General features: G+C 40.4%; 1 protein-coding gene across 1 annotated transcript in view; it reads left to right on the top strand.

Moving 5' to 3' along the window:
* Positions 1-22864, top strand: part of PRKAR2A (protein kinase cAMP-dependent type II regulatory subunit alpha) — an 81004-nt gene extending 58140 nt beyond the window's left edge. The window contains exons 7-13 of the mRNA XM_035903805.1: positions 3534-3640; positions 8471-8624; positions 11827-11928; positions 13730-13804; positions 16713-16778; positions 17427-17565; positions 18104-22864. Coding sequence (XP_035759698.1) covers positions 3534-3640; positions 8471-8624; positions 11827-11928; positions 13730-13804; positions 16713-16778; positions 17427-17565; positions 18104-18237 — 777 coding nt within the window. The 3' untranslated portion in view covers positions 18238-22864. The remainder of the gene's footprint in view (positions 1-3533; positions 3641-8470; positions 8625-11826; positions 11929-13729; positions 13805-16712; positions 16779-17426; positions 17566-18103) is intronic.
* The last annotated feature ends 1657 nt before the right edge of the window (positions 22865-24521 follow it).

Raw genomic sequence — 24521 nt, 5'->3', positions numbered from 1 at the left:
CGTGATCTTATGGTTCAGACACTTGTTTGCATTGTGATCGTTTATGAATTATTAATTATGTGCAGACTGGATTGAGGTGTGTTTGGAGATCAGCAATCAATGAACAATATAAACAAACACGTCAGATTGTCAGTTACCATGTTTATCAGATCCCTGTCCTGGCAAACTAATTTTTTTTTTTTCTGTTAGGAGAAAAAGTTTGCTGTTTTTTTTTAATTATTCTGCTTATCTTTCAGTATTTGCTGCTGGGTACCATTGCACCTGATTTCCTTTTCCCTAGGAAACAGTTCATAATTTTATGGGCAATTTAAAAAGGAAATTACTTACACAATTGTGATACTGAACACTATCCACATTTGCATGGTTTCAGGTTGCTGCACCTTTTTCTTAAATGTCAGTGTGTCAGTAAATATTCTGTAAATTAATGTAAAGTAATGTTTTTTTTGGTTGTTCCTATTCTTACTTGTCTAATTTTTATTGCTGAAGGTGGTTATTAATTACTCGTTGCCTCAGTATTGAGTTTTGAGGATCAGTGTCTTCATTGCTCACATTTAGTAATCTTAATTGGTATGAATTTTTTTTGTGACGATCATAGGATAGTTCAGGAACAGACCTTTGGAGTTCCTCTAATTGAACCTCTGAGAGGCCATAGAATAAATGCATCTCCTCTCTGGTCTGATGTTTCCATGAAAGCAGAACTGACATCTCTACTTCAGGTTGGGGAAGAATGAAAGCTGTAACACCAGTGATGGTCCCTGCAGCTTCCTGGTTTGAATCATTGAGCTTTGCCTGAGATATGAAAGGATGGATGCGATAGCTTCTGTTTTCAGAAACGCTGCTCAGCTTTCCTTGAAAGCCAGAAAGTTCTCCCAGTTCTTGGTTGCTGTACAAAACCCAGAAGTCATTGAACTGCATTCTCAAAATAATTGTTGATTGCAGCAGGCTTAGGAATTGACATTCTGTCAAAAAGTTTCCTTGAAAGCTGTCCTTTCCAAGACTGGCCTTTCACTGTTCTGGGATGCCTGTTGTCATTAAGCTTATTTACTTAAGACATTTTAAAGGTTCCTTTTGCAAGTAACCTGATTATGTACAGAAAAAAATGAAACATATTTAAGAACATTCAGCAGCTCAAGGGATATGTACAAAATGTGATCACCATTTGAACTGAGTAGGCCAATCTTTCAGCTTCCAGCAAAGTCACCCAGAAGTAAAAATTAATAACGAGTTTATATTCAAAGATGACTTTGAGAAACAAATTTGAGCTGAGAAAGTGGACTTGGAAAAATACTGCTTCCTGGGAAAAGCTTTCTAAGCAGCTGAGAAGGGAAGCAATGTAAATTATATTAACTGCAACTGTTAAAGACTCAGACTTTAAGATAGCACATGGCTGAAAAAGATGACTGCAGTCCATACATTGATTATAGTATGATGAAGGGCACTTGGCAGAGAGGGGAGAGCTTTCCTAGTAATGGGTATAAAGGAAGTATGGAACTTGCATCCTTTCACCCCTCCTCCCAATAATTTCTTTTTAACTCCCTCTGTATAATGTGACTGGTTTGGAAGGTTGGCTGTAGAATACCCACTGAAAGGCAGAATGCATGGCTTCTGCTTTTGCGTAATTTATATTGTCATTTAATAATTGTGAGGAACACTTTCAAATTAAGGCTGAAAATATGTTCTTTTGCTTCTTAACCTCTAAAGAGTGTCATGTAAAACTGTTAAATACAAGCAACAAAACCAAAACTGCATAAAACCTCTTTAGGATTAAATATGATTGTGTGACTCAGATGTCCTGGCCAAATTCACCCCTTTTCCACTGCTTGCATTTAGCTGAACTGTGCTGAGTTTAGGCCCAGTAACTCAACAGTCTTTTAAATGTCTTCATTTGCACGACTAGTTGCTGTAATACTTGGTATCAAAGACAAGGGAGCTGGTGTCTAGTGGATCACTTCCAGCAAGGTTCGTGTTGAACTTTGGACTAAAATCAATTCAGATCACTACAGGGTTTAACCCTGAGATTTTGAGTATCCCCAGTGATAAACCTGATTTATGTTCAGTGTAAAGTGCTGGGGGAGTAGATAACTTCTCTCCTGTTAAAAGCTCTGTATGATGTATCATGCGTAGGCTCCACGGTGTCTTAAAAATGTTTTTGTAGAATCCTAGTTACAAATGAATTTTGTGCTGCGTGAGAGCAATGACTTATCCTTACCAGCAAGGCCCCTGAGCATGCTCAGTACCCAAACCAAGAGGGTTTTTTTACAGCTCAGAAATCTGGTGAAGTTTGTCCTTTTATTGACAGAAGAGCTCAGTGGTTTATTTACTTAAAATTACAAGTCTTTGCCTGTTTATCCTCCAAATAAAGCATCATTGAGTTACAGTATTTTTAAAAGGCTTTTTAGAATCTGCATTGCTTGTTTTCTGACAATTGTTGATTAAATGCATGCCATGAAACATGGTTAAAATAAATGGCTTTCATGCAATTATTGTTTGTTTAGATTAAATACCAGGAGAGTTTTTAAACCCAAGAAAATAGGATTCCAGTGAAACAGATAGGCAGTATTTTCAATATAGTGGTGCATACAGATGCTGCAATGATTATTCCTCACTTAAGGAGCGCAGTAAATATTTCAAGTGTATCTAACAGCATAAAGACTAGTTTGTGTGTTCATACAGTACATTTTTAGAAACTCAGATGTGATCTACATCTTTAACTTTGAACATCTGGTCATTGAAAATGGAATGAAAGTCTGTTGTTAATGGAGGCAAGGCATTTATATGGCATCGTCTCTCCTGGCTTTCGCAGCTTCCCTGGCTGTGCTGCCTACAAAACATTTAGCCATGGCTCATCAGAGAAACCTAGCTTGAGTCTGCTGTGCAGACCAGCATTATCCTATTTTCTGTACGTGCTCCCCATCTGTACCTACCTGATCTCATCTTGTGCTGGAACTGCAGGTTCTCTAAGACACAGACTATCTAGGGAAATAACTCTTGTTTGTATAGAGTCTTGTTTGGTACAGTCCTGATCGTGCCTGGGTCTCTTGGATGATGACAGTACAAATAAGTTACTAATAAATTGTGGTGCAGTTTCTAGACCTACATACATACAACAAAATATATGTACTTATGTTGACATAAATCAATATGTATCCAGTGCAATGAGGCTGTGTCAGATTATACCAAGTGAGAGCTTGCTGTACACATGCGCTTTGGCACTGAAATGGTATGCATAAGTTAAGCCATTCGTACATAAATTTGAAATAACTGCTCTTCTGTAATGGAAGTATCTATGTTTGTCTGCATTGCCGAACTTGTATTAATAAGCTGGAAACAAGTGAGGTACTTACTAGCGGAAATCAACATTTAATATCAGTATTACTTGTCTTTGCATACAGTAAAAATAATGCAGTGCATGTTGCACTTCACCACCCAGATCAAGTCAATTGAACTCGCCCTTGTCCAGCAATAATGCTAAGATGTATCTTCTGAGAGGTTTTTTAGTTATATTTTTTTTCTCCCTTCTGTTCATTTTATAGGAGCAGCTGTCTCAGGTCCTTGATGCCATGTTTGAGAGGAAGGTGAAACCTCAGGAACATGTGATTGACCAAGGTGATGATGGAGACAACTTCTATGTCATTGAGCGGTAAGCAGCCATGCCTTTGAAATGTAGAGTATGTTTCTTTTCAGTTTCTTAAAAATGGCAGGGAATGCTTACTGCAGAACAGTTTCTGAAGGAAACTTACTTTTTGCAGTCATTACCTCTTCCTTTGATCTTTCCATTTTCCCCTTTAGGCCCCCATTGATTTCTGGATCATTTGCCCAGGGGCAATCAAATTTGACAGAGGTGGACGTTTCAAACTTGCTGGGTTTTAACGCATTCTGTGTGACTCTGTAAAAACTCAAATACCACTTTCTCTGAGGGAAGGGTTGCAGCATGAGCTTGCCTATGATTTGTTCATTTTAGCTTTTGTGCCCGTCAGCATATGCATAGCTTAAAACCAGGCATATTACATGTTGCCTCTAGACCAGGATGTACTTTTTTCTGAAGAAAGGAGGGGGAAAAGCACCAAAAGAAATTATATGGTAAGGGAAGGGGTGGGAGATTATTTTGGAGAAGGAGAATACAGGAAGTAAAAATGCATGGTAGTGGGTACCATGGAACAACCTGGACTTTGTCCAATTAGTTTTGATCCCTGACTTCAGAGAGACTTGTGGTTACTTTGCTTCTGTTGGTCATGTGATTTATATTTGTAAAGTTTAAGGTGCCATTTTGCAATTCCTGCATCGAGTAAATTCATGTGATAATTTTGTGGATCATATGAATGTGCAGCAGGCATATAATAGATATGTGTGTGTATGCACATTTTTAGTATCTTTTACCCTTTTGGAAGAAATTCTGGCTAATGTTGCTTTTAATCACTGTATTTGAAGAAAAAATAAGGACACATTTATTTTCTCCTGTAAAACTGTAATATTAAACAGAATATTACTGACTGAATTATAAATGTCTATTGGAACACGATTTTAGCAAACTTTTTCTGACGCAGTTATCTTCCTTATCACTGAAATAATGGCACCATTAATATTGTATTAAATGCTTTCAAAGCAGTTCTTCAAGACAACGTGTTGCCTTTTGAATTGTCATTTATGCTGTGTCTAAGGAATTTGCAAAAGGATTTCTAGATTAGAAATTGTTCATTTTACATGATACTTGTTCATTTTAAGGACATTCCCCTTTCTCATTAGTGGAATTACAGAACATAAGGCTACCTCAAATATATTCTGACCATATGCCCATTCCCCTGTCCTCTACCATACCATCCCATTAGCCTAAACCAGTGATTCATTTCTGAACTCTGTTATCTCCCTCAGCCGCTCTGCCTCAGCCCAATCCCATGCCTTTGGCTAGACAGCCATGTTCACTGGGGAGATCAGGCTGTCCCAGGTAAGAGTAAGGTACTGCAGATCAGAACTCAGGGGAGCCAGAGCCAGCAGCTCTGCAAAGATGAGATGTATGCAGAGCAGTGGCTCCTAATCTTGAGGACACTTAAACTCAGTTTGGGAGCCTCTCAGAAATGTTAGATACCATCTGCCTATTTTAATTTGTTTCTGTGTAATACTCTTAACCTGTTGGTTACTAAAAAGCCTTTCCTGCTATGAGTTTTAACCTAAAATAAAGAAGTGAAATGGAACTTTATCTTTGATATACTGGTAAATGTTTTTATAGTCTCTGTTCTACAGATGTAATGCTATTCCACAATGTTTTTTTCCATCAAGAGATCGTTGGGTTGGGAGACTTCAGGATTTTAAGTTTTTGTTTTGTTTTAAACTTGGTGGTGTCTAGCAGTAGAGCATACCAGCCTTTGCTGTAAACACCAACTCAGCTGCAACTCTTATCTTGGCTATTCAGTTATTAGAAAGAATTCTACAGTTACGAATTTTCTGTCTCCCTCTCTCCCTTTCCAGTCCTCCTCCACCTCCCACCCCCTCATTTTTTTCATGCAAAAGAGTAGCAGAATGCTGGTGCTTATGGAAAGCTACAATATTTCTACTTGCCTGCAAGCGCGAATTCAGAGGACTCTGGCTCTTTCAAGGCATCAGTAGGCATGTCTTGTTACTCTAAGATAAGTCATTAATGCCTAAATATCCCTGGAGATTAGTTTCTTCCTGTCTGAATGAACAGTGACTTTATGTTGCAGATTTAGCTTCTTGTCTGCATAGAAAAATAGGATTTCTGGCACAGGCCTTTTTTTTTTTTTTTCTAAACTCCTCTGGTTGTGGTACTTCCTCAACAGATCGCGTTTGTCTGAGCGTCTTCTACCATGCGTAGAGGGACAGCAGGCAGGACAGGTTGAACTTGAGGATGCAGCAGCTATTTAGCGCTTACTGCATGGAAGGGAGAGCTAGGACAAATGTGTTGCATGGCTGAACATTAGTATGCTCATCACTGCTGTGGAGGCACCTGATGAGTCTCTGATGATTGAGCAGTCATCAGTCAGGAGGGGCAGCACTGGCCTCTGTTGCCTCTTGGAACAGGCTGATTCACAATCTTGCTGAGTTGCCCTCTTCTGCTTTTCTGCTTTTTTTTTTTTTTTCTTGGGGACAGGTTGAACTTGAGGATGCAGCAGCTATTTAGCGCTTACTGCATGGAAGGGAGAGCTAGGACAAATGTGTTGCATGGCTGAACATTAGTATGCTCATCACTGCTGTGGAGGCACCTGATGAGTCTCTGATGATTGAGCAGTCATCAGTCAGGAGGGGCAGCACTGGCCTCTGTTGCCTCTTGGAACAGGCTGATTCACAATCTTGCTGAGTTGCCCTCTTCTGCTTTTCTGCTTTTTTTTTTTTTTCCTTGGGTTTTTCTGTTTTTTTCATGTCAGTATTTTTCTTTTGAGTCCTTGAGCTCCTAACCATTACCATCTCAATGATTACACTTTGGTCTGTGTTTTTGTTATTCTTATCTTGCAGGGCTTTAGCTCATGGACTGTCTCACAGCTCAGCAACAGTTTTCTCAATAAAGCTGAGCCAAGGTCACCCGGTGGTGCCTCACCAATTTAGTCCTTGGGCCACAGACAGCTGAATGCTTGGCTGAAGGTTACGTGGCTGTGGTTATTTGGAAATAAATGGCACTAGGAAGTGACTTGCAGGCTGAGGGATGGGAAGAAGTTGTTGTGTTTGCTTAAGGTGCTCACAGGTGGCTCTTTAGATCAAAAAACCCTCTGAAGATTGTTGCCTGTGGTGCCTCTCAGAGAATCATTAAATAAAAATTGGACATTACAAGAATTAATGAAAGTTTCCATCAACACTAATCCTTATTTAGTTTACTGTTAGCATGCTGTTGGTTTTTTTTCCCCTGTCTTCTTGGTGTGAGTAAGTGGTAGAGTGTAAGAAGTGTCTAGTAAGGATGTTATGCAGTCTTCATGCGCCCAGCTTCCTTCTTTAGCTTCCTGGGTGACAGAGACACTAAATGTCTTGCATCTTCTGACATGTCTGGACCTGGCCAATCTTGGCTCCAACAGCCTAACTTTTCTCTGGGTCTGAAAGGCTTTGATACAGTAGACCCTCAAGTCATTGTGCAAAGCTTCCTCACTTTGATGTAGGAAGTGTGCCTCTTGGAGAACAGGGTGAGGAGGCCTTTCTAATTTAAACAGGTTATAGCTCCCTATGAACAAAGTGCAAGAAGGCTTCTGGTACTTGAATACTTTCCTGTTGATCTGTTCAGAGATCCTGGCTAGATGTTAGCAGTTTTAAGAGACCTTTCTGTTTCTAGAAGTGAGCTATAAAAAAAAAACCCACCAAAAAAACCAAACCAAAAAACAAACCAACAACAAAAAGAAAACCCCAAAGGAACTAAAACCCTTTTTGCCCAGCCGCTTTAATTTGAAGCCAGGGTGACTAGAGTGGAACCTGTAATGTTCTGCAAAACTGCTGGAAGTTACTTACCCATCCTTCCTAAGCTTGTGCATCCTACATTGTCACTTCAGCACACAGAGCTTTGTGAGAGTCAAACAGATGCTCTTCAAGTTTGAACATTGCATGTGTTCCTGCATTCTTCAGTAGCCACACCCCCATGAAAACGGTAATAAAATTGGTTGGTTCAACTGTCAGCATGCTCGGAGTTGCAGCATGGTGTGAAGTTGAACTGAGCAATAAAGGTTTTGGTTGTAAGAGAGCTATTAGACAAATACCAGGTGAGAAATGGTTGCCTCCCAAGATCTCTGTGCTACAGTATAAAGAGGCGGCATGTGTAACATTCCTGAACTAGCTTTAAATCCTCCAGCTTGAGGATCATTATGTGCTGCTCATAAGAAGACTGGTCAGTTTGCACTGGCAAGACTTGCTCAGTGTCTTAGGTATGTAAAGAACGGCCCTTTCTGTGATCATCGTGCTTCTACGGCATCACTGTTGTCTGTACAAGAGCTGAATAGTTTGAACGTAGCATGGTCATATGCAGATACAAGCTAAAGTTGCATTTTGGGGTTATGATATAGACATACCCTTAAGCTGGAGTTGAGGCAAAACCACAGGAGCAGGCGAGCAGCTGGATTGAGTGTATCCCAAAGGCACTGCGGCAATGCTGCCACTGAGAAAACGGGTAGAGATGGATCCAGGTCACTTTGAAGAGACCTCACCAGATAACACGCATGCTGTGAGAAGACAAATACTGTTAAAGATGATGAAACTACCTGTCACCCTGGCCAGAACACTTACAATAGCAATGTCAAAATACTATGCAGAGGAAACCAAGTAGATCCTGCCCAGATCTATCAGGAGTTAAATGCTTTATTAAGAGAGAATTATTGTGAAAATAGTGTAGGTAGAAGCAGCTTAGTATCAAGCAATTGGAGGGCTCAGTAAAGCATGTTCCACCTCACCCAGCAATAAGAGAACTATTTGTGTAACAGCAAAAAGCTGTTTTTATGATTTGTACTGGAATGTTGTCTAATAAAGAGTCTATTCCATTGTTTTCCAGGGGATTGTATGATATTGTTGTAGCAAAAGACAACCAGTCACGCTGTGTGGGCCGCTATGATAATCACGGCAGTTTTGGGGAACTGGCATTGATGTACAACACTCCTAGAGCTGCCACCATTGTTGCCATGACAGAAGGAGCCCTTTGGGGACTGGTAAGAAAAGGAAGTTTCTCTCATATCCATAATATTTCAAACACTAATTCTCCATGTTCAGTGCTTCTCTGGTATGGCTCCTTGTGCTAATAGATATTTTATCATGATCTGTTATCTCACCTCCTCGCATAAGAGATCCATTGTGTAAATTTTTTGGCCACCTTTCTAGAATAACTTGTCTGTAAAAACTCTATTACAAGTTTTATCTGCCCTTTATTATTTTGCATTTGCTGTAATTGTGGCTTTTGTTAAGGAAAAAACCCTGGTTTTGTTTTCATCCTGCAGAGGACAGCGGAGGCATTAACGCATGTATTCTATGGGAGGGTGAAACAATATCTAAATGACGTTCTTTATTTTCAACTCGCCTTCCTGCCATTTTATCTGCTGTAAGGGGAATGGGAAGATGTTAAATATCTTCTTGAGGATGTCAGTAATTTGAAGAGCTAGGAAAACTGCCCAAAGCTTTGTTTTCCTTCAAAGTAAACTGTCATGATGTTTCTGGTCCCTTTGTGTTACCCTGGAAGAGGTTCTCAGGTCAGCATGACCTATGAGATACCAACCTAAATGATGGTGTTGCTTTGTCTGTAGCCCAGCAGTGTTCAATGTGAAGCTGTAGACATTAGTTTCCTTTTTTAGTTCTTTTGTCTGTACTGTTTGGACAGGGTTATTTTCACAGTGCTCTCTTACTCATCTGTGAGGGCTCACATAATAAGAAGATTGTGCGATCAACAAAGCCTTTGAAGCCAGAAGTGTACGCTTTGTGTGTGCGCCAGGCTCCTCAGCAGCTATCGCTGGAGGTTGACCATGTTGTGTTGTGACCTTGATTATAGGGCTGATAAGCTGCTCCACGCAGCGTGCTTATGCAATTTCAGCGCTTGCTGAGAGATCTGACTTCTGACTTCCCTCCTCTTTGTTAGCTGAAAGAAAAGATTTTGGTAAATCAACCAGGGAGTAATGTCAGAATCTAATTTATTGAACAAGACAAAACAAAGCAGCTACCTACAAACTGAGTTAATTCATAAAAGGAAGAAAATGAGAAGATGATTCTTTGTTCTGGTTTGCCTTTGAAAAGAACTGCACAAATTGGGTTAATTTTGGGGTGTTTTTTTCTGTGATTGCGTTTGCTTAAGTAGCAAGGTGTAGTTGAAGGGGGACCTCTTGCTAGTTATCTGTCCTGTGGATATTTTATTAACTAAGGCTGCATTTTCCTGCCTAAAACTTCAGTTATTTCTTCAGTTATTCTGTCATTGCCATGCTTTATTGTACTATTTTGTGCCTGATGTAATTTAAACATATTTTTATTAGTCTGCAGAAGTCATTGGTAAAGCTCATGGGTTATTTGCTGTTTAGGAAATGTGGATTACTCCTGCTGCATTGCAGACTTAGGCCAACAAAAGCCTGGAAGGCTCAGGCACAAAGCAGTTACCAAACGTGGGCCTCTTCTGGAGCAGAGAAATGTCCTCAGCCTTTGCTACTGAACATGCCTGGGGAAAACCTCAAGATCACACACACTTGCTCCACAGCTCTGCCTTTTTTGTTCAAATACTGCTGCTTCTCCTCCCTCACTGATACTCTCAAACAAATGAATTATGAATTTTTTATGCTTTTGCAATTTCCCTGACCATTTCTGCACCTTTCTGCTTCTCCAAGCACGTACATTTTGAAGAGACTTCTGCCACTGAAGAATTTCTTTAAAAAAATAAAAATGAAACAGTTTCTTATGATTTATCATCTTTTGTTCTCCTCCGGATAACAGTAATAGTATTCTTCCCTTCATCTTTCACCTCCTTCAACTTTCATATTCCGCTAGTGTCACCTGTATCAGTCATTGTTTCAAGTTACAAGTATTTGGAGGCTGCATCCCATAAAACTGTTCTCTACTTGAAAATACCCCTTCACCTCAAAGTGTCTCTGCTAAGGTATCAGTTGATATTTTCAGAAAATGAGAGCCAGAGGAATGGCTCTCAGAACTTCAGACGTTTCTGCTAATTGTGGTATATGTAAACTTAAAGGATTTTTTTTTTCCCTACCATTTTCCTAGCCAAATTTCTGCTCCTTTCCTCTGACTTTTTGGTTTTGATTTTTACACTTATGGCCTCATGTTATGTAAGGTAAACTCTGCAACTCTCACTATGTTCATAATTTAGTGCTGATCCAAACAGGAACCCGGGGGCATTATTGTAATGCAAACACTAACAAAAATACCTGGTGGCCAAATGCCCTTCCCCTTAGCCTGGGCATGCTGTTCAGTTACAGCTCTCTTGTGGCCTTTCTCATCGGTGTTTGCCAGTAGTTGAGCCCTGCCTTTTCTGTATGGAAATAAAAAGCATTTTGTTAAGATCTCTGACAATAAACTCTCAAATATGTCTGCCTTTGCAGGTACTGAGGCAGGAGCTGTGTTAGCTGGGCGAGCTTGCCTTCGCTCAGGCACATAGTGCCGCCCAGTGGCCACAGAGCCTGCACATTACCAGCTGCTGCCTGGGGAAAATACCAGAGCAGGAGGGGCGGCAGGGGGATGAGTGGGAATTTTGTCCAATATTTGGACTTCAAAAACAAACCAAACAGTTTTTCCATCAGGAAGGTGCTTATGGTACACGTGGACAGCTGGCGATTAGGAAATAGTCATCGCAAAAAGCTGCCTCTCGGATCCTAGAAGGTGGAGGAGTGAATCAAGCCTGTTGGTGTTTGATACTCTGTTCCTCATCTATTTGAGACCAGTATCAAATCTCCAGCTTACTTTTGAAATCTGGGACTCAAGTAGAAAAGAATCCAGTTCAGACTCAATCCTGAAGTTGCCTTAACAAATAAGTGTTAGAAATTCCAATTTCCAATGGCTTCAGCAAGAAGGGCATAACTTCTTCATTGTATTGTGGAAGCATGAAAGATACATTAACGAAGAGCCAAACAAAACTCCAAAACTCAACCCTGAAAAACAGTACAAGATGGACTAAAAATGGAATTCTTCAATGCTTATCTGGGAAGGACCCAGTCTAACAGTTCCTTGTTTTTCCATTTGGTATTGCAACAAGTACTCTCACAAGAGCTGTTATGATCACCTTTGTGATGGATGTGGTATCATTTTAACAGCTGGCTTCTCAGACCCAGTGCTTGTTGCAAATACTTGCTCGTGTTTGTCAGTTCTTTAAACAGGGAGCATTTTAGTCAAGAGGAATAATGTATTTCTCTGTGCTGTTTCTTGCAGGATCGAGTGACATTCAGAAGAATTATATTGAAAAACAATGCAAAGAAGAGGAAGACGTATGAATTATTTATTGAGTCTGTGCCCCTTCTTAAGTCCTTGGAGGTAAAGCTTCTCACAGACATCTGCATCAAAGTCTTTCATTAGCATTAGCTCCGCAGTCGGTGTTTCTGCTCTATCAGAAATCTGTGTCATTTTTGCTTAGAACAAAATTTTGAGAGCCGCTTTGGTATCACGTTTACTGTACAACTTGATTTGCATTGTTGAAGTTGGATGCTTTTTTTTTTTCATATCCTTTGTTCACAGTAAGCAATTTGCTGATTTTTATCTTTGTCTGTAAAGATTTTAAAAAAAATCACAAAAGAAAAACCACCTATAAATATGTCAGAGAACAGGTATTAAAATGAAAATTAGAACTCAGGGCTGTGGTCCCCTTTGAGGGTGTGATATTACAGGAGTGATACAATCACTGGGATATTTGGCCTTTATCAGCCATGAATGATTTTATATCCCAGACAAATATGTGGGCTGTAGTAGGTCTTGCTTTAACCTTAACCAATATTCAGGAAGTAAACTACTAATAGGCTAAAGGGAAGTGCTGCTTGCTGGGAACAAAATGACCAGGCAGAGCAGGCAGATGTCATGTTGATGTGTGTGGTACATGACTTCAGGAATGATGTGTAAATTGTCACTTCTAAGCTATTGATTCAGGCTGTATCTTCAGAGGGCTTTTGGAGCCATACCAAACTGCTTTGAAATGAATATGTGTCTGTCTTTGCCTTACACCATAATGTAGCTTTGCTTTGTTTTCTCATCATAAGACTATTTTTCAGCATCAACCTTTAGTGTTTGAGAAGAGCTTTTAATCCCTTTGCGAGAAGGTTACAAAATTGCAAAGTATCATTAGGTGTGATTAACCTCTAATATATATTAATTTGGACATATACTGGTAGCTGTGGAATAGGTAAATTGCACAACACCTTCTCCCTCAGTGACTGGCTTAAACTAGTTCCATCAATGCGACTTTTTTGAGCACAAAAATGACTCATAAATGTTTAAAGTTATAGAAAAATAACTCATTAGCAATGGATGTCTTTTTGCATGACACACTGCCGTTGAATCATGTGTGGATCAGAATTCAGTTTCTCAGACAGGGACTAGATGGAGGTGCATTTGTGGAATGGATTACAACTGAATCATCTATTGAGATACTCATTTTAACAGAATTTTCTTCTTAATGTTTTTTACACTGCTGTGAACCAATAGAATTGTTTTGTGGGGCACATTGGAGATAAATCTTACTGTTCTTTCTCCCTTGCTGTTTATGAAGACTTCAGCATGTGTTGTTGCATGTTGGATTAGTACCTCTTGCCCTTGCTGCTGGGCATCCTGTTGCAGTGCTTGCTTACAGTTTGGAGCCACTATCCTTTTCATATCCCCTTCCTCTCTCTACTCTAGGAATGAGTTCTCTGACACAACTCCTTCGCCCCCTCCTCCCCATATTCAAGTATATGGTGATTAAAATATTTTGAAAATGTGTTCATCATTGACGTTTGTTCTTAGAACGCTTATGACATTTTTCTGAGTGTTTTCTTCAAATAACTGAATCTTAGAGGAAGTGATTTTTTTTTTCTTTGGTCTAAACCAGCCAAATCAGTAATGTGTTGACTTTGGGGGTAAGAAAAGTACATGAATTGGACGCTAGACAATTTTCGTTCCCTATTGATTATGGTAGTCCTGAAAGCTGTGGTGCAGGACGACAATGTCACTGTAGGTGCTGTATTTTTCAGTACCCAGATACTGCGTCTTTGTGTGTCTAGTGAATGCCTCTTCATTTCAGGGCTACAATGTTTACCAGAGGTGTACTGTAATAGATTATTATGTTTAATGTTCCTCTTTGTTCTAGGCATCAGAGCGAATGAAGATAGTGGATGTTATAGGGGAGAAAGTGTATCAAGATGGGGAACGTATAATTTCTCAGGTACTTGAAGTCTAAATGTCCTTTTATCACTCTCCTTTCTCTGCTTCTTCTTTCCTGTTTGGAATTGACTTACAGAATCCTATTACTTGGACCAACTTGGCATCATTTATTCTTTTTAATACTTCCAATTTATTTAACCACTTCTTGAATGTCTGGGGAACGGCCAGTACGTCTTTTGCTACAAATTTATTCTACTACTTTAGCTTCTGGGTTTTTCTTCTCTGATCTGTTTGGGTTTTTATAAATGGTCTTTGCAAGATTTCAAGAGGAGTATGCCTTAAGAAGCTGAAATTTAATGTCTGTCTATGCAATTTTCCATTAAAGCCCCCAGCTAGACTTTTCATAGGCCCCTATGACCAGATTAAACCAGGAGTCACACTACGTAGTAAAGGCATCTCTAATTCCTAGGTCTGACTAAACAACAAACCCAAACAATTCAACAGGAGTATGATTTGGGTGAAATTAAATTAAATAATTGGGAATATTTTACTAGTTGGACCCAACTCAGTTAACTATTCAAAGTAACTCTCAGGTTAATTAAAACTACTCTTTTTTCCTGATGCTCTTAAGAAGAATATTTCTATGGTGGAGTAGCCTAGCTCCACAGCCTTTCGTTGTTGCTGTATGTTTTGTCTGCTGTAATAGATCAAGGCCAGAGTGGTGGAACATGAAGATGGACAAACTCAAGCTAAAGCTGTGGGATTTTTTTTTGGCTGTGACACAAATTAATTTTTTGGAACATTGTTACTGATGAAACACTGGAATTTTGCATCAAGTTTAGTTTAGGGTTGCTTTGTTGCAAAAGTGCTCTAGTAGTAGAAGTTAATGCAAGAAAGGCCTTGGCTTACCTAAAATTGCAAGCTTTTGATCACAACTGTTGTCTTGTTTTACAAACAGAGTATGACTCCTTGATAAGGTCTTGAATAATTAATTTTAATTGTCTTGAATGTCAGATAACTCTGAATGCAGGAAACCTTAGTTTGCTGATAACCAAATACTGCCAAATCACTTCTCTCCAAAAATACCCTCAATTTTGTAAGTTAAATCTTGTTGCTTAAGACCCTGAGAAAACGTAACTCTCAGCAAAATCAAAGTTTATAAATAATTCTCAAAACAGGGAACCCATGCAATCAGTGATCCAATTGTGCAGTTGGTTTTAATCTTTTGTAATAACTGAATTAAGGGCAAGGATGTAATTACCCTTAAAGGGAGGATTAATAGTCTGGATAGGGCTGGGTGATGGTAATACACTGCTAAAGATTATGAAATTTTATGCTTGTAAAAGATGTGATAGCTCTTAGATTACAGCAGTTGCATCAATACCATGAACCCCTTTTCTCTCGTCGATATCTTTACATTTTAATGATCTTTCTGGAATTTGACCCTTCTGTTAAGGACAGTATGCTTAAAAGCACTTAAAATTGTTGGTGCCTGCTGGTGTCAAGGATGTCTCCCACTCAGTTTGTTTTCATTCTTTTAAAAAAAATAAGGACTCTCTCAGTACTTTTTCAGAAGTGTGCTGAGTGTATTAGTTCATGTTGTGATAGCTGTCAACAATGAATGAAAAGCTTTGTGCTGGATGGTTTATGGCCATCCCCAGGAAACTTAGCTGAGAGCCTAATTTCTTCTGTAAATCCAGTTTTAAATCTTGCATCATCTTCTTCCAGGCCGTTTCATACTCAAGTTGTAATCATCTCTCTCCATACTTTCCATCACATCCCGTATCAGTTCCTTACCCAGCCTCTGTCTCCATGAAGCCTTTAGTCCCTTTGCTTCTGATTCATAGTGGGAGGCATGTGCTGGCTCTCCCCTCTGACTTCTGGTCCTACACCAAGCCCGCAGGTGTTGGTACAGAGAGGGAAAGTCCTCTCTGTTGCAGCTAAAACTTTCAAACAATTAAGTCCTGGTGAAGCTCTCCATCACAGAATGGTTGAGGTTGGAAGGGCCCTCTGGAAGTCATCTTGTCAAACCCCTGCTCAACCAGGGCAGCCTAGAGCCAGTTGCCCAGGACTGTGCCCAGACAGCTTTTGAATATCCCAAAGGATGGAGACTTCAGAACCTCCCTGGGCAACCTGTTTCAGTGCTTGGTCACCCTCACAGTGACTTTTTCATAGAAACAGCTGAATTTGACTAAACCAAAATTTTTTATTTCACACTCAGTTATTCAACAATACCTTGTGGTACCTTTTTAGAACTTGATATAAAATGGCTGTCAATTTTTATTTTCTCCCACTTGCCCTATGTGACTTATTTTCCTTTCACGGCGTGATGCTATTGAGTGCTTTATTCCTTACCATTCTCACTGCCTTTACACAGCCCTTGTGTCATTCCTCAGGTAGATGGCTTGTGTTGTGGACTCGGTTTTCTGTAAACTGGCCACCTCTTATTTTGTATGTTCATATTCCTCAAGTGCAGCTATTCTGGGTTCTGCTGATCTCCCACTATTTTACCCTGGATTGACTGAACTCATACTTAGTTCAATGGATCCTTCTTCCTACTGAAGAACTTCCTACTTCTTTCCATCTAGAAACGCAGTCACTAATTCAGTGTTTTATTAAAACTTGCTTCTGGGAATTCTAGGCCCTGCTTAGTTTCACTAACTATTGGATGCTTCCATCAGAATCAGGAGATTTGCAGTTAAGTGATTTTGCTGTATATCGTCAATCTCCTTTGCCTTTTACTTTCCACCTGCCCTCTCAATGAATGATGTATGCTAGTAGTTCCTTCCCCGTGGCTTCCTCTAGTATATTACCTAACCAGTCACCTTTTAATGTTAAAAATTTGAGTGTTTGTCAATTCTAGCAGATTTCTGCACAAGGCCTAGTTCAGAGCGAATTCTTTAATACCATTTATACATACTTTTACCGTAAACTAAAAAATAATTTGTTTTACCTTTTTCTCTTCACAGGGCGATAAAGCAGATTGTTTTTACATTGTAGAATCTGGTGAAGTAAAAATCTTGATTAAAAGCAAGGTGAGTTCAAACTGGGTGATTAGGCCTTAGGTATAAAAAAGCCTACCCTGACTTATTTTAAGATATTATTTGATGATATTTATCATCATCACTCATATGATGTAGGCTGTAAATCCCCATACCTGTTCTGAACTGGCCAGAAGTCACTTCAGTAAAATTGGAAAGTCTTTTGCTTGTATCTGCTCCTTTGCAAACTAACTCTCCCTGGCCTTAAGAGTGGAGACGAAACTTTTCTTCTAGGCTTATAAAAAACTGCAACTTACAAAACCTGGGGTCTGTTATCTCCTCCAGTGACACACTAGACATTGGCATTTGAACGGATCTCTGTACAGTCTGAAGCAGCCTTAGGGAACAACATGTTGTGCATGATAAAATGTGTGTTAGGCCAACGTAATAGCAGTTCCAAAGCTGTAGCAGTAAATATCTGCCAGTCTCAAAACTTGTGGGCTGGCATACACTTTTCTTATCAAACTTCTAACTGAACATACTGTTAAGGTATTCTATCAGTATAGAGCATGACTTGGGACTTGCTAGTTTACAAGCCCTAAACCAATGAGCTGTTGCACATCTGTAAGATATCTGGGATTAACTGCAGCCTCGTGCAAAGACAGAACTGTATGCAAATAATTGAAATGTACTCTTTAACAGACTATGACGAGTAAAGAAGCTAACCAAGAAGTGGAGATTGCCCGGTGTCACAGAGGGCAGTATTTTGGAGAGCTTGCACTTGTTACCAACAAACCCAGAGCAGCCTCTGCCTATGCTGTTGGGGAGGTCAAATGTTTAGGTAAGCGGATGTTCTGTGTTTCTGTTTACACTTTCCTGATCTTTGCTTGTTTTGTGGACCATGCCCAAGTGAGCAGCTATTCAAAACCTAACAGCCTTTCGGTAGCTGGCGGTCAGACATGAGCAGCTAGGAGCATGGGCTGGAGCAGATCTCCACGCTGAAGTTTGAGAAGCACCAGCAGATTCTGGTTTTTCTGCTTGTGTGGCCTGTACTCTTTGAAGGGGTAAGTAGTGTCAGCTTCTTGTCTATAGCTTGTTTGTCACACACAGTTTTTCAGGTGGTCTTTTCATGACAGTTTGGTGTGTATTTGGCTTCTGTATATACCCCTGAGGTCAGGCGTGTATTTCATTAATCTTGTTTTTCCAAAAAACAGTACAGAGGGAAATCAGAAATATGATGTCTGTTTCTGTGGCTTCTATTGAAGCCTCAAACCTGAACGGGTTGGATTTGGAGGTCTGTGTTGTGAGTTCAAAAAATAGATTGGCCTGTGGTGTCCTTCTTGACGAACGATCTTGTTTTCACTTCTGTTCCTTTGCAGTCATGGATGTGCAAGCATTTGAGAGGTTGCTTGGACCCTGCATGGACATTATGAAGAGGAATATAACACATTATGAGGAGCAGCTGGTGGCAATGTTTGGCTCTAGCATGGACCTGTTGGATCCAGGGAATTAGGCACAGGGTACCTCAATGCCTTCTTAGTTCAAGACACAGAAAAGCCTCCTATCAGCAACACAACTCACAAGGAAAACGGACACTACGGAACAGTTACTGCTGCTGTCTTCTTGGGCATTTTAGAAACCATAAACAAGTCTCAGCACAGATGAACTGCTCACTCCCTGCCTCCACTTTGCTGCTGATACTTCATTATTAGACCTAGATTAAAGATGATTCTAACCCTATGTTCACTTACTTGGTTCAGAATGGCATCTGTCCAACAGTTCAAGTGCCTGATACGAAACCCAAAGTGTGCAAGATACAGAAGCCTCCTTCCTTCTGGTGTTACTGTTGGGATAAATTCAGATCAGATTGTGTAGTGGGACGTTGCCTGTTCTGCCGAGGCAACCTGTGGAATCTGAGCCTTTACAGGCTTCTTACTACCTTCATCTGATGCTTTCCTTACACAATGTCAAATTTGCTTTTAATTGTACCATCTGGGTTTGAAGCTAAATATCAATGGAGCTAATTAATAAGGTGGCACTGAAGTTTTCTTCCACCTGCTGGAAGCGGCAGGGACTATAGCTCCTTAAACCAAGTAAACTGAGCTGGGGACATGGGAGAGTCTGCTTAGCAACAACGTGCAGAGAATGAAGCATTGCTATATTTTAAGTGTTTTCTGAGCAGCAAAGAAAATTGTTTTACTCTATGCTGCCCAAAAAAAGTGCAGTGGTTCAGATCAAATGGCCTGAAGGTGTCATAATTGTCATCTCCCCAAATTTGCTCCTTGTTCCTGACACTGAGTACGTTTTATTGTGGTGAGATCACAATATATGACCTTCTCTTGCTTACAGAGATCCTTTATACTGCTAGATTTCCCAGGGCGCTGTCAGTTGACTGGGTCAGTTTTAAAGCTTTTTAAGGAGGTGAATGTTTTGTAATTTAAATGAAGACTACTCCTGTACTTGTTTACAGGAGCTCCCCCAGGCGTAACATTTCACAGTATTTTAACTTCATTAGACACTTGGATGCTTCCAAATACCACGTTGATTTGCTAAACTTTTCAAAAGTTGGCAACATTTGACTTTGTAAAAGCAAATGTCTTTGCTAACTAGCAGTTGGTGTGTTTAAGGAGTCTTTTTGGTTTAGGTGATAACTAAGCTAATGATGTTTACCTAAAATACCTGTTAAATTTGCAGCATTTATTAGGTAGATTCTATTTCTATAGCTTTAATGACCTTAATTGGCATACTGCTGAGATTTTATCAGAGTATTATCTAAAGAATCAGACCATAAGAAGGACATTTTTATGGTGTACAAACAGAATATTTATATTAAGACATTGAATTTGTAGGTAATAAATCTAGTGACCATTTCAATTTGCATTCTTCTGCAGCTCATGCAAAACTTACTGGTGTTTTATGGGGTTATAAAATTTTAATTGTGGATGCTAGTGTAAGAGAACCCGCTCTTTTTATTCATGGCCACGTGAGCAAGGATAGAAGGATATTAATGTTGAATTCCTGCTTCTAGTTATCACAGTGGGCATTTCTCTAAGACACGAGATGCATAGCTGCAACTCTAAGCTGATTTCTGGACAATTGTTTTCCCTGAATGGATGAGCTCCTCCCAGTTCCTGCAATACGAGTAAGATGGAAACTTGATAAGTTTGAATGGCTGTTGTCCAGTTACTGTAATTGGAGTAATATTTTTATAAAATGCAAATGATTTGTAATGGACACCACTGAACTAGGTGTTTCCATATTATTAAAGTCCTGGTTGTGATGTCTAGTGGCCGTTCTAACTGCATGTATTTTAGAACAGTGAATTTCCCTTGCTTTACTGGGCTGTTTTTTTGTGGTAAATTACAGCCAAAGATGCAGCAGGTACTTCATTCATGCTTCCAAGGTTTAACACCAAAGATAAAATAATTCTTTTGATTGCAGAATTAGAACAAAACAAAACAAACCCACAACAATAAAAAAACCCAAACAAAACCAAGCCAACAAATAAAAACCAAGAAAAAAATGAAAAAAAACACTCATCAGGTCATTGCATTGACAACAGATAAAACTTTAAGATACTTTTAAGATACCAAGACAAGAATCTTCTTGAAGCTAGCTCCTGTGAACTAGACGTAAACTGGTCTCCGAAACAGTAGGAGTTTCTGTGCTGCCTAAACTGTCATGTGAGCTAAAGAAAAACTTGCTGTGAGTAATCATCAGCTGGCTTTTGTTGCTCTCGGGCAGAATATCCTCTTTTACCCAGAGAAGCCTGGCAGGTTGGGCTGCCTTATAGAAGGATTCCGGTTCTTACAGCCTCTGGTTCTCTGAAGGACAGGATTGTATACCTCAGCATATGCAAACATTGGCAGTTGTTCTGAAGCTTAACCAAAAAAACAGGCAAGGCTGGTGTTAGATTCTTAAGGTAATTCTGCCTAGAAGGGAAGATTTGATCGCTTCTAAAAGTCAAAGGAAAGGATGAGAATGACAAGTCAAAAGACTGGGATCACATGTGAGCAAGAGGTTTTGAAGTTTTACCTTTCTCTAGACACCCCGAAGCAAGGGCATACTGCACAGTGCCATCCTGCATCCAGGATCCATGTGACATCACTCTGTGGTGTAAAGAGGCAACTTGACCTTGAGCTGGAAGACCGTGAGCCTGTAAGAAGGCTTGTCCATTTAAAAGCTGTAATTTGCAATGTGCCTGATTAGTTTGGTCTGGTTTAACCAACCTGTTCTGTACAATTTTGGGAACATGAAGACAGGGAGAGAAGCTTGTAGTAAGATACCTGACATTGCCAGGTATCTGGTTAGAGCACCAACAGTGAGCAAAGTTGGAAGGCATGTCAGTGGCAATGCCAAGACCAGGGAGCAAAGTGAGGCACCTGTTTGTAAAGATCTGCCCCCATCCCTGTATCTAGGCTCATTCCTTTCCACTATGACTGTTCATCGCAATTGTTGTGGAGAACAAGCCTAGATTTTTTTTGTTGTTACTGCTCAGTGTTCAGTAAATCTGCCGTGGAGTCTCTGAAATTGGCAGCAGAGGGATATCTAGTTTTTTATTAAAAGAACTCAGCAGCAAAGTGGGTGGAGAGGATAGTGTCTTTGAGACTCAGAGGGGAAAAAAAGTCTCTTGTTTTTGATTCCCTGCTTGTGATTGTTGTGAAGTCAGTGAGAGGAGCTTTCGGTGGTCAAATATCCTGGCATATGGTATTTCTGTTTAATGTCACAGCACAGGTTTCACAATGTGAAAGAACAAAAAAGGGCAAAAGTGCTCTCTTTTTAGAAACAAAAGTGCAAAACTCAAAACTTTAAAACGAAACTTTAAAAACAAAGTGCAATTTTGCACAGAGGGAAAAACCGAAACCCCTTTGAATGTCACTTCCATTCTTTCTGTTCCATTGGCTGAAAGTGGACTCTTGTTCTTGACATGTATTTGTAAACTAGTCTTGCCAAAATACAAACACTTTGGGTTTTTTTTCACTCCAGATAATTTTTGTGGTTATGGTTATTGCTGGTTTTTTTCACTTTTTTCAAACCATATATTTTATTTCAAGAGGCCTTCCTTGTGGATTTCCTCCTGATGGTCTGCAGCACTACACTGCTGTTCCAAGATGCAAGAGAAAGTCACTAACCTCATAGGAGAACACTCCACTCCGCTTAGCTGGCTGGAGCTAATAATGCGCTACTGATTTCCCTCTGCTCTGTGGGGCAGGAGGGGAATTAAATTCTGCATAAAGTTGCTACCTCAAGGCTCCAAGTGCTTTTAAAGGTCTTTTGCTTGGGAGAATTTCATAAGACGGTTCTTAAAATCAGTCTGTTCTTTTGAGTTAAATGGGGTTTTTTAACTGATTCATTGAGGGACCCTAATTTTTAATTCATTTTACATTTATTACTTGATTCTCAAAGGATGAACAGCTGCGAAGTTTGGTTCTTGCACTATAGCGTTCAACATGAAAGAAAAAGACTTGCCATATAAGTATATGGTTTTAACAAGTTAAACCACTCTGGGGTTCCGCTTCACTTTTGGTTAATAAAAAACTGACATGTTGTGTCTAGCCTTCCTGTACAATCCTGTGTGTGCTCTTTATTGACTCGCTGCAGCTGACACAACCCCCCCAGCGCTTACACCAGGAGTGGACTTCACAGCAGCTAACGAGATTTCCTCCGAGTGCCTGAGTTACTGTTGCTCGCGTTATCAGAGCCTTACGGAGAACAGCACTCGCCCTGTTGCAATAACTAAAAGAGATTTATACATTACCTGACCACCAAGTTTTGCTGTTTGGTGATAAAATTTTACTAATATCTTAAAAATAATACCAGTTTCTGTAGATATTATTGCTCCCAATAAAACTGGCTGCTCTGATACATCTGCCAAATTATCGTAGAACTGATTTATTGCTTGAGTGCTTTCCTAACTGGTTCTCGGTTCCTTGGAGAAACAACATTCCTGAAGGTCTCTTGCTGGCCTGTGCTTACAGCTACTGAATTTTATGTGGCAAGCTGCCTTTTTTTAACCTAACTAACCATTTGAAAATTACTTTGGTACATGTGAAATTGCCTGCTCAAATGCTCAGTATTTGCTTTTGCTTGAGCTTTGTTTCTAAACACTTAGTATATTATGTACAGTTTTAAAATTGGTCCAGGAGAGTAGTTCAGAGGGATTGTGGTGCTAATTATGAAAAGGCCTCTGCCAGAATATGGTACTTCAGCTTTGGGCACTTTAACTCAAGGAAGACATTGACACCTGAAAGGGCCAGGGGGCAGCAGCATGATAAATACCTAGAAAATGCTACTTTACAGAAGGACAAGGAAAAAAATAGGATTTTAATTTATTTTTTTTTCTCCAGGGAAAGAAGGACTGGGGGAAAGGTGGCAGGGACTATTCAAACATATGAAAGATTTCAATGAGGAGGAATGATGCTATCATGATTAGGACAGGCTTGTTAATATGGGACATAAGCTACAGCAGGGAAGCTGTTGATTAAGCCTGGAAAAGATCTGTCTGGAAGACAGCTAGAATAGACCGCTTGGGGGAGCGTGAAATCTTCCAGCACCCTTTTTTTGGGGTGTGCCTACAATATCTGTCTTAGGCAGGGATGGATTAGATAACTTCTTGGGGAGGCTTTTGTGAGATATGTTGCTGTTTTTCTTATGAATACCTCTTTAAAATCACTGAGGGCTTTGACACAAATAGGCTGGCTCCAGGCTTTGTGCCACATCAGCAGTAGGAAGACAGATCCGTGCATGAGAAAGAGAGGGAGATAATGCCCTTTGCAGCCCAGCAAGTGGGCTGTCAGTCTGCTAGGGCTCAGGTCCCAAGCTTGCCAAGCACCTGGAACAGAGAGAAAACCCCGAGGCCAAATAGAGAAAACATCTTGAACTCTGAAGTTCCTTTGTGCAGACTGAGCAGCTTGATGGCAAATGCAAATGGTGTCTTGTGAGTTGGGTGTTAGGCTACTGCAGTGTTACCCTGCTGGGGTGAATATTAATTCCTGGATAAAACTTTTTTTTTTTTAAAGTAAGATTCTGTGAAGTTCTTATGCTGAGGATGTTTCATCATTTTGGCAAAAGATACTTCCATCCTTTCTGCTGTTTCTCTCTGAAGGATGTATTTCACACCAATCTTCAGCCACAAGGATTCATGCAGGTACTAAAATTGTGTTACCTTTTCAACTCGCTGTTGACCGGTGAGACGCGCTGCCAGCCTACTTCTATGTACTTTTCAAATCTGCTTCATTTGTGGGTACTGCAAAATAGGTGCTAGGCTAACACAATCCCCTCAGTGTTGTGGTGCCAGACAACACACTACACTGGGAGCTGCATCAGGACCAACATAATTTGTTTTGAAGGGGAAGTGAAGGAGCGTCTCTGTTAGCCCCTCTCCAACAGCATGTTTATCAGGGAGCGTTCAATATTTGTCTTTCTGAAGCTAAAAGCTAGCACGTAGCACTCGGAAACACCATCTGTTCCCACAGCTTCCCGGAGATTAATTTCAGACCCAAAGGCTGCTCGTTGCCTTCCTCAATCTGAAAAGGCGAAGCTCAGGTTTCGCAGGTGGCCTGTTCAGGGGCTCCGGGTGCAGGCCTCGCCTGGCCTCGGCACGCAGGGAGGGCAGAGCGCTGCGAGGTCCAGCACCGACCCGCAGCCCACGCCCAGCTGGGCAGCGCAGACCGCTCTCCTCGACGGCGTAACGGGGAATTGGCCCTTTCCCCCGCCCAGAGGATCAGTGCTTCCAGCCCGCCCGGTGGAGAGCAGGTACCGAGCCCCGGCAATGCGCGGCTGCGCCTGGGCCCGGCG

Source organism: Egretta garzetta, unplaced genomic scaffold (genome assembly GCF_000687185.1).
Source record: "Egretta garzetta isolate BGI_Z169 unplaced genomic scaffold, ASM68718v1 scaffold91, whole genome shotgun sequence".
In the NCBI taxonomy this organism is placed as follows: Eukaryota; Metazoa; Chordata; class Aves; order Pelecaniformes; family Ardeidae; genus Egretta; species Egretta garzetta.
This window is presented reverse-complemented; position numbering and strand designations above follow the sequence as displayed.